The sequence below is a fragment of the Poecilia latipinna genome, unplaced genomic scaffold, assembly GCF_001443285.1.
Source record: "Poecilia latipinna isolate Pla-1442-1.1 unplaced genomic scaffold, P_latipinna-1.0 Scaffold61, whole genome shotgun sequence".
Taxonomy (NCBI): Eukaryota; Metazoa; Chordata; class Actinopteri; order Cyprinodontiformes; family Poeciliidae; genus Poecilia; species Poecilia latipinna.
The window spans coordinates 788,535-799,306 of record NW_015112677.1 but is presented as its reverse complement, the minus strand read 5'-3'; the positions used below and the strand labels follow the sequence as shown (position 1 = coordinate 799,306).

The 10,772-nt window shown below is 42.5% G+C and overlaps 1 protein-coding gene across 5 annotated transcripts in view; it reads left to right on the top strand.

Annotated features, from left to right (window-relative positions):
• Positions 1–3,366: 3,366 nt before the first annotated feature.
• Positions 3,367–10,772, top strand: part of si:dkey-174m14.3 (brain-enriched guanylate kinase-associated protein) — a 34,352-nt gene continuing 26,946 nt past the window's right edge. For 3 of the 5 annotated variants that reach the window (XM_015057572.1, XM_015057543.1, XM_015057553.1), the window contains exon 1: positions 3,685–3,992. Coding sequence is in view for 1 of the 5 variants with exons in the window: in XM_015057581.1 (XP_014913067.1) it covers positions 3,970–3,992 (23 nt within the window). In the remaining 4 variants the exon portion in view is untranslated. Of the gene's footprint in view, positions 3,402–3,495; positions 3,534–3,683; positions 3,993–10,772 lie in introns of those variants that run through there. The other 2 variants (XM_015057563.1, XM_015057581.1) reach the window with 2 other exon arrangements.

Here is a 10,772-nt window from a genome sequence, read left to right as displayed (position 1 = left end):
AATTTGTGAAAATCCCCCCAAAAAATTATGTTTTCAGAAAACCTGAAGAAACGTTACACAAAAATGCTGTAAATAATAAAAAAAATCCTGCATGAGTACAAAAAACAGGCAGGTTCCAACTTAAAAGTGTTTAAAACCATCAGTGTTGTGTTTCCATCTGTCTGCAGAAACGTGGTCAGACCTAAATTTAGCTCAAATAATAGTAAACAGGTACAGTTGATGTTAGACATCGAGCTCCCCTGCAGCTCCGCTGGTCAACCAGGTGAGACAGGGCTGCTCAGTGTTGACCATTACATCGTTCGATGGAGGAGCTCATTGGGATTCTCCACCCAAAGCAATCTGAACAGAACAATGCGCTCCTCCACCAACTCAGCCCACTCGCTCCTGTTTGTTTCGTGACATCCATCATCTCCTCTGCTGAAGATGTAACCTTGCTCAAGGGCCGTGGCAGCCCAGAGGCTTCCTTCAAAAAAAAAAAGAAAAAGAAAAAAAAAAGCAACCGGTGTTTCTACAGTCTTCGAGCTGTTTACACAGCGACAGGCCTGAAGGCTCAATCAGCAGTTGCTGCAATAAAAGTGAGTGTATTTGAAGTCTCAGTGTGACATTCACCCCAGTGGTAAATGCCAATCCATTTGGCTTCAGCTTCCTTGCTTCAGAATGCAAATTGCTTCACTCACTGGTAAGCACAGAAGTGTGTGCCGTTCCGCTCGGATATCGCTCCCCGGACGAGGTAAAGCATCGCCCCACCTGATGTGCAGCCCCGCCAATGTTTCCGCATTAACCCTAAACACACCTGACAGGATCGTCCGAATCGGCTCCGCTCCCATTTAATAATAAAGGAAGATGATCGCATTGCCTTAATTTATTGTCTGATTAAAATTCAGCCTTTGCCGTCACCTTAGCAACTGCTTGGGAAAAGGAAAAAAAAAAAAAAAAAAAGGTGGGTGGTGTGGGGGCTGTGAGGCAGGCTTGCGAGCCTGTTGGTGCTCATCTCAGTCTAGTGTGTGAGTATCTGTGTCGCTGCGAACTTTCATCTCCTCGCAGAAGTCCTTGTACTTGTGCAAACGTGCTAATGAAACGTTTTCCGCAGGCGTCTGACCTTCTGTTGTGCACTCGCTCTGTGTTTCCGATGAGTTTTCTCGGCGAAGAACAAATAAGCCGTTTGCAACTGTTGCTTTTGTGAATGTGAAACCCTCTCCTGCTATTCCACTAGCAAATGTACTCCGACAATGACAAAAGAGTGAAATAGAACCATCTATGGGGGGAGCTCAGGTGTACCAGCGGCCAGATGGGGTAAATGGAAGCGTGCATAGTCAAAGTGGAGTAAAAACATATAAAAATAGAAAAGCTAGAAGCTGCACATTAAGGTTGCATTTACGATAAAAAGATAACGTGGCACAGTTATTAAAAATAGCATACTCAGAACCAAAGCAATGTGCAACTGAGTGGGGGAATTTAAAAAATGTACAAGGCGCGCGTATTTGTGCATAGAAAACAGCAACAGACTATTTACAAGAAATTAAAAAAAGACTGTGCAAATAACAGCAGGAACGTAAACACTGAGTTTTTTTTTCTTTTTTAGTGGCAGTGATGATTAGAAAGTCTCACAGCTGCTGTGAGAACGGATCTGCGACAATGCTCCTTTGTGCTCTGTCACCGGAGGAGCTCTGTGGTTCAACAACATGGGGTGGTAGTCTGCACTGGGTTCAGAGGTCATCCCATGACAGAGCTGGCCTTCCTGCCTAATGATGAGTTTATATCTAACCACTTCCTCTCAGCTTTTCTTTTTTTTTTTTTTACCTGGGTGCCATACCTCGGGGCTCATTGCAAGCATTGGACTGATGATGAACCAGTTCTGCAGGAAACACTGTTGGTACTTGGGGCAGAAATTTGGGTTTGCCCAGGCCACCATTATGTAAGACGCGCCACTCAGTGGGACTAAGTTGTTTTCAAACGGGGGGATTATGTATGTTCTGGGCACATGGTGCCATTTATGACACAACCATGTGACTGTTACCTTTCAAAATGCAAACATAACTTAAAAGAAATGTGACTTTGCATTTTAACTATCTTGAAATTGGTCTCCGTCTCTTTAAGAAGCTCCCACTCTTTCCGACACAACAGTGCTCCTCCATTTTGCATTTCCAACTACTCTTAGAAGCACTGGACTCAAAAGTAGTTTGATGTGCAGTTCCTGAAGGTGTTTGCTAATTGCTGCTGCCACTAGTCTGCTGGAGCTGTGTGGGGAAGGTTTGAGGGAGTGATGCAATACATAATACACCTTTAATATTAACTTTGCTAGAAATATTAATGATGATATTTTACAGCAAACTCTGTCCATTCTGGAATGCTTGGGGAGAGAAAAAAAGGAGAAAAGAACAAGGAATTATAGCTAGTACTGTTGGTGCAGATGACATTATGCTGTGGAGCTGGTCAAGGGAAACAAAAAAGTAAAATCTTTCAAAAAAAATATTGCACGTCAAAACCATGAAGTAGAAACTTTAACTCAAAACATGGATATCATTTTACAAATAGATCAGAAAGTTTGGTCTTTTTTTAAAAGATATTTTTATGTGCAATCTAGTTTTGTTAGGTATATAAAAATATTAATATTAAAAAAATTGTAGTAATTTTTTTAAAAATTTGGCTCTGTACTTCACATTCAGATCTTGTGCTCCAGCTTCACATCCAGCCACTGGTCCGGGTAGTATAGCTCTAAAAACCGTTACCCAGACTTCTTTAAATCACAGGTTGTAGAGAATATTCAACTTTTATTCAATATGTCCCCTATAGAAGAATCACCTGCAGGAAACCATAATAAAATGCATTTTCCCAACAGCCTGAAGCCGGAGATGTAAAATTCAACAGATTGAACCACCTGTTCCCCCCCTGTCTCCCTTCTCTTTTTCTGTCTCTCTACACGTCCTCTTCTCCTCTCTCTCTCTGTCCCTGCTCCCACTCTGACAGGGATACTGAGTTACTGCCAGAAGTACACTGAGGGGGTGGTGGTGAGGGTTGGGGGGGGGGGAGCAGGAGGGGTTGCCATGTATCTGCAGTCTGGCTGCAATGGAGGGTCCCACACTCTCCCTCCCCATCCCTCCTTTCCTTCCTCTCATTTTCACACTCTTGGTTATGATATGATTGTTCGCTTCTCACCTCAAGTGTGCGCAGATGTAGACATCCGGGTGCAGTCTGATGAGTTTTTTTTCTGACGAGCAGGAGTGGAGGGGGAAGTGGGGAGGGATCGTTTAAGAGAGGGAAAGAACAGCGTGGGGATTTAAGGGGAAAGCAAGGGGGTTCGGAGGTGGTGGTGGTGGTGGTGGGGGGGTCTATAAACAAAAACAGAGGAGGAAACTGAGGGAACGTGTCTGCTGAATATGTATGTTTGGTTCGTCTTTTGGGTGAGTGCGTGAGCTGCAGAGGTGCCCTATACTTGGCAGCTCTTGGACCAGTTCTGATGGGTCTCCTCCACTAACATGCTGTCATTTCCTTTAGCTGCCTGACGAGGAGATGAACAACGTAGACCCGATCAGGTAAGGTTCTTCTCCCTCCATCACGCTCTCTCTCTCTCCCTCCCTCCCTCTGTTCTGCTCATATCTTTTCAGCGCTCCATCATCACGCCCCCGCGTTCTCCCTGTCTTCTTCCTTTAAGCCTCTTCACTCCCACTCTTCCTCTCTCTCTCTCTCTCTCTCTCTCTCTCTCTCTCTCTCTCTCTCTCTTTCCTCTCTGCTTCCTCTGCCTTTCCCTTTTGGCATATAGCTGCTGCTGTTGCTGGAGTGGCGTGGCGCGGTGTTGGCGGCAGCTGTGCATGTGTTGGGGTTTTCTCTGAGCTTTAAGGCAGAGCTGGGTAAGCCAGTCCAGAGAGCACATAGAAGTAGAGGGGCGGCGGGCGGGTGGGGAGGGAGAGGGCTTCCTCCATCCCCGGCGAGACTCGGAGCCAGCAGGATTTTTATCTCCCTGTCTCCAGGATGAGGCTGTGCGTGAGCAGAAGGTACCGCTTTGCCTTTCGCATCTTCGATTTGGGTTGCAAAGCTCTTTTGGTTTTCAAATGTCTTTATTTATGTGCTTATTTTTGTGTTGCGTGGCTGCACTTGATGCATTGTTGATCTGCATGCTGTACGTTTTCTGATAGTTTTTTTTAATAATTAAAAGGTTTTTTAAATTTTTTTTAAAAATAGATTCTCCTGGGAGTTCTCCAATATCTCCAATTGATCAGTCTCAAGGGGTTTTTGGTTGCTCTTGCATTGATAAGGGTTGTAAAAATGTCACTTATGTGTGTTTCTGCATGCTTTTGCGAACTCACCTGTCGGAATACCCCGATTAATGACCCTGCATGATAAAAAAAAAGCTAAATATCTAAATGTATATCTAAATATAAATCTGTTTGAATCTCACTTTTATACAGAGTGGCAGCTGATATGACAGCTCGAATAAACTCTGATGAACTCTTCATGACACCAAGTGTCATTTTCCTGATTAATTTGACATTAAAGGGGAAAAGAAGGTATTATCCAGGAGCTTTTAATCCTCATTTCTTTTCTCATTCACCTTTCTATTGGAGACAAGTTTTAATTAATACAATTACTAATGAGCCATTATTAATCCGCCACAGATGGAAATAGATCCCGAGCTTTTCCATTCTTGTTCGATTACTGGTGGTGTTATTGCGATTTCAGGCAGATTATAATTTAAAAGCCGTTTAAGCAGCCAATGAGAGGTAATTAATCTTGACAGGAAGGGGAAAGGGAAGAAGGGGAAAGGGAGGAGGGAGTGGGGGGGGGTGCGGGTTCCCTAATGTGTGGCATCAGTTGTCCTCACCTCTGTGTCACAGCTTTAATTGAATTATAGCAGCTCGACAGAGATGAGAGTCCCGCATCTTTCCACCTGTAGCCCAGGGAGAAGCCGAGTTGAGGTTAATGAGGAAGACGGACCTACCTCAGAGTCTGACCCCACCTTTTTAATCCCACCTCGAACCCCCTGCGTCCCCCCCCCCCGACCCCCCACACGCTCCTCCTCAGATGAACTAATCTCCAAGACGGCTTCCAGCCCAAATGATGAAACGCTCTGAAATCTTTTCCCAGTGCCTTGCTCTCTGCCTCTTTCGTAATTCCTGTCCCTCCCTCGGCCCGGCTCCTGCGTTCGGAGGCCCGTGGCAGATAGAGATGTAAATTGTAAATGGCGACGCACTTGAACCTCGGAGCCTCGGCGCACTGGAGGCTTTGTGACTGTTTAAACAGATTTAAAGTTCGGAAGACTTTCAAATTCTGACAGGGTGAAGAGAGGCGCATTTGGAAAGACTGTCAACTTGAGTGATTAGAGGACAGTTGAGAAAAGTGACGCTTTTGAGAAAAAATCTGACTTTTGACTGATGAAATTTCTTTTCTTAAAAATAGTAACCTCTTTAGTTTTTTTTATATAAATTTCTAATTCCCTTTTTCTCTTTTAAGCTTTACTTAAATGCTCTTTCAAATAAATCTAATTTTCGTGGTTAGTTTCAATGCTTAGTCAATACATGTCCATCAACTTAAAAAACAAACCATTATTTATAGAAGATTTCTCTTTTTTTTTAAAGATAACAATCTGAAAAGTGTGGCCTGCATATGCATTCAGTTCCCTGCATCTATGCTTTGTAAAAGTACCTTTTGCTAAATCTGAGCCTGCAAGTCTGTTGGGTGTGACTGGTGCTCTCCCCGGTGTAGGTGATCAGGCCCTGGGACTTTTGCAGGTGTGCCATGTTTGTTTTCCATGTTCAGACTTCAGATGATGGATTGAGCAGGGCTCCACGAGAAACACCTCGACAAATTGTTTTAGAACCTTTTGACTGTTTTAGAAAAAGTCGCATTTTGACTGTTTTTAAACTTTTCAACAGTCAACGAATGACCCACCTGGTGCGTTGCTTGGACTTCGTGATGCCGTTTGTTCAGTAAAGTTCTCTCGCAAAACTCTCGTGCGTCTAACAGAGCAGCTGGATTTATGCTGAGGTTAAATCACACACATCTATTTGCAGCCATCCAATGGAGCGGTGAGCCCTGGACTCCACCTTACTGTAAAGAAGATGAAAGTCACTCATAAATTTTCTTGCACCTCACAATTTTACGCTGGTGTGTGTGTGTGTGTGTGTGTACATGACAAACTGAGAGTAATGTTGACATGTGTGCAAAGCGCTGTACAGGCTTTTAGACTATTCCAGTGGATTGTGGACGTAGAGCTCCATGACAGAAACAGCGTCGATGCTTATTTGCAAAGATGCTACCAACAGATAATTGTTCATCCAGACTCTTGTTACATTTGAGTGATGAGGATTGCTGTTCAGGCCATCTTCCAGGCGTTCACTCAGCCTGAGATCTGGTGACTGAAAAGGCCACGGCGAGGTGTTCGTGTCATTTTCACACTCATTAAGCCTTTCCGTGTAGCCCTCCCTTTGCGACATTGCTTTTTATTAAGCTTAAATTGTTTTCCCTCAAAAAAACAGTCCGGCGAAGGGGCTTTCACTTTCTTCACCTTCACTTTCCATTTTGTGCAACGCCTTAGGAATCGGGCGTAGAGAATGTAAGGAAGTGCCCTTTTCACACTTTTGGGCACACAACAGGAAATTGTTCTTGTCGGATGCATTCCCACTACAGGGAATACTCGGCTCGGAGTCGGTGATGCAGAAGGCTGGCTTGAGTGTGTAGGAGGCATGAGGTGGTTCAAGAAGTCTGCTGCAGTCTCTCTGTCTCTCTCTCTCGTCTTTCCTGGTCATTATTTTCATCGTCATCTGCATGCAAAAGAGTTTTCACATATTAAAGTTAAACAATGCTGGATCTCAGTCTAGCATCACTTCCATTTTACACACTTGAGCTAATGGTGTAAAGTGCTTGTTTTCAGCCCAACTGAGTGAGACATTTGAATTCACAGCCCACAGACAGGATCAATTAAACATCACACACGGTTCGTGCAAGAGAACTGACAACGTAAAGAGCGAATGTTCAAATCAGTCAGACCAAACGTTCTGACCTAATGTTCAAAGAAGCTGGTTCAGCATACCAGCTGCTTAAATTGTGCATTTTAAACTAAAGGACAGCTCTGTGACAAAATCTTTAGTGAGAGAAATGCAACACATCCTCTGACATCTCTGGAAAATGAAAAAAAAAGACACTTAGGTAAAAAAAAAACAAACTCCCAAACTATAACGTATTATCACCACAGGTTGGTAAATAGACAGTCTTGGGGTCCCTTGACGTGCCATATCTTCCTTAATGTCTACGTAATAAATTTAGTCGGTGCTAAAGTCACACAAAAGCTGCAGGACCCACTGGATACTGCCGTCCACCACCCTGCAGCTCGACCCCTTAAATCTACTAGTAGTTAAAGCGTCGCGTCTTTACTACTCTCAGAGCAAGCGCCAAGACTTGAGGGACATTTTGTGTTGAATTGAGCTGTAAATTTAAAAAAAAAAAAAAAAAAAAGCTATTGCAAAAAAAGCATAAGAAAACCCCCGGTGAAAGCAAGTCCCCGTCCCCAGACGGTTTTTGGAAAACTCCACCAAAGCAGGCAGTGTCAAGAGACACAAGTTTGGGGGATGAGTGTCACTGTTGCCACTTAAGCAACTTTGCTGGTGTATTTAGTGAATTTTCAGACGCCTTTAGAAACTTTTTTCCTAAAAAGTGCCTCGTTACATATGTAGTGACTTTTCCCTGGAGACGTTTGTAACGCCACGTAAAGGACCAACAGCTCTGCAGTTCGTTCTGCACCAAACCATCTGCAGTCAGAGCAGAGAGGAGACCTGTCCTCTTCTGTGTGTCCACACGGCAAATGACGCTGAGTGTGTCTTTCATTTAATTGTGTAATAATTATGCACAATGATAGTTGCCCAATTATTGTGCCAAGCCTCCTTTTTTACTTTCTTAAATATTCACGTTTGAGGTCTTTGAACGTTTTGGATTAATTAAGAGCATTGTAGTTGGTGATTGATAAAAAAAAAAAATCTTCAAAAATAAGATGGTGTTAAAGCTGAAAACCAAGATTGTTTGGAACTGAATGGGAAAAATCACAGTGAATTAATACAGACTTAGGATGACTCATTGATCTGCATCTTGCTGTCATTTATTTTTATTTGCATTACCGTCGGCTTGATATTGATGAAAATGTTGAGGACTTAACATTTGAAAGACTGAACTGGACTGAAGAGAGTGAAACGTAGTTGAGGCCTTCTGTTGTTTCTCAGTCAGATTTATGCTCTTTTTCTGCCCTGTGTGGTCTGAGCACTTCTCCTCTCCCTCCCATTCGGTTTGTGGGTCTCTTCCTCCTGAAGCCCTGGCAGCTCCTCTGGGGGTCATTAACCATCATCCCAACCCCATTATCCCTCCTCCCCTTTGTCCTGTTCAGCACCAGAAATAAGATGGCCCAGGTCAGACCTATCCCTCATGGCGATAAAGCTGCCTAAATAATTTTGCTGCACATGACAGCTGCTTTATCTCATTGTTATGATGCATTTTAAAACTCTACTTTTTTTTTTTTTTTTTACTGTGGCACTTTGGTAAACATCTATTATTAAATACTTAGATTCCATAAAAAGAGAGTTATTTGTGTCTGAAGAGATGGAAAGAGTTGGATAATTGTGATTAGATAACAGGGAATCTGAAACTGTTTAGAGTTTGAAGCCAATTAAGGCTGTTTTTATGCTATCCAAGAATGTTTGAACGGAAAATATATCTTAAAGCAAGTTAGGTGAAAATCTAAAGAGATCTCAAAAGGACGCTTCAAAGTCTGCAAAGCTAAAAACTTTCACATTGGTTTGTGTTCAAATCATGGTGCACAAAATGGGAAGGAAACTGATTTTAAAATAAGAGAAAATAATGTTTTCATTGTGATTTTATCAGTTTTTATCAGTGGAAAACTCTCAAAAAATGTTACTGCATACAGTTACGGCCCAAATTATGCCTTAAATGTTTCTGTTAATCATTTGAGTGGCCCTGCAAGGGTACAGATTTGAACATGGTGAAATATATGTGGAGACAGCAGAAAATGAAGAAGATAATGAGGACTGGACAAATATTTTCAAAATACCAGTGAAAACATACAAAGAATTTAGTTGCTGTAACGTCAATAAAGATTTTTCTTCCAATTAATTACAAGGGCAAAATATTTTATATAATAAATAAATACAAATAATTAATCCCTCTTGTTATTTTAGATTTTCAGAGATGGCTGCTTGATTTCCTATCAGAAACAAACTTCTTGGCTGAAGTCAAACAATCTTAAATGTGAATCAACCACGGGTATGAATAATCTCAGGGTTAACTGCAGAGTTGCACCAACCTTTCACTTTGGTGCTTTAAAAGCTGGCTGCTTATCAAAGAAGAAACCAGCAAGAATCCCCACTAGAGTCACATGCAGCAGTGTGGAAAACACTGCTTTGCTTTGGGTGCAAGGACTTTCTTTATGTGGTCTGCACATAATCATATTTATCTATTTTACTTCTTGCAGCTTGCCTTTAGGTTAAACACGCCTGGATGGCCAAACACATCAGCTCAATAGCTGATTTCAGATTAGTTTGAAACCTCTTTAAATCAGCTGTTTTGATCCAGAACTGGTGTTGACCCTCAGTTCAACACTCAGGAGCACACCAGGCTAAATGTCTGAGTTGTATGCAGACATGAAGTGCTTGAGTTTCTAAAAAAAAAATTCTGTTTTTATTGTTTATTTGTCCACCTTAAATTTCTCTATATTCTCCAAATTTATAATAAATATCAATGCGCCCAAATAGAGTATAATTGTCATGATCCGTGTTTCTGTGTATTTATTTTAAGGTTTTTCTGTGTTCGGTTTCTGTCCTGTGAGTCTGTTTCTGCCTTCCCTGTTTATTGATCCCAGCTGTGTCTCGTTCCTGTGATTACCCTCCCAGTGTATTTAGTCCCACCTGTTGTCTGTGTTCCTTGTCAGATCCTCGTCGTTTGTTGTACGTCTTCCGCCCAGCTCTCCAGTCGCACTGTTTAAAGTCCTGGTTAGCCTTAGCTCTCGTTTTCAGTCTTCAGTATGTCAGTTGCTGCCGGTTATTAGCTGTGTGCTATTGTTCCTGCCTGACTGGACTGTTTTGAGCAACATCTCTGGTGCCTATCTCCAGCTAACGTTCCGAGTGAGAGGCGGGGTACACCTTGGGCAGGTCACCAGTCTGTCGCAGGGCAACACAGAGACACACAGGACGAACAACCATGCACACACACATTCACACCTAGGGGCAATTTGGAGAGGCCAATTAACCTGACAGTCATGTTTTTGGACTGTGGGAGGAAACCGGAGTACCCGGAGAAAACCCACGCATGCACAGGGAGAACATGCAAACTCCATGCAGAAAGACCTTCTTGCTGTAAGGCAACAGCTCTACCAACTGCGCCACTGTGCAGTAGGGCTGTAGTGATGCAATAATCTCACGATACGATATGATGATGCACGGTATTCTGCCCATGATACGATATACATTGCGATATTCAGCAAACGATACAATTCAATACACTTTTGCGATTTTCTGAAATATTTTAGAGGGACAGAGTGATTTTGGTGACATTTTGTGACTGTTATAGAGTTGGATTGAATTAATTTAACTGAAAACTGATTAAAAGCACCAACTAAATAATACCTGGCTCTGGTTGGACATGGACACAGACTTAAAGTCGACAGCTAGNCAAAATGAATCGAAGAAGTGGAGAGAAAACATGTTTCTTTTAATTGAAACAGTACAAACTGTAGCTTACACGCATTTGTAAAGTAAATAAAGTGCACCAAGTACCCT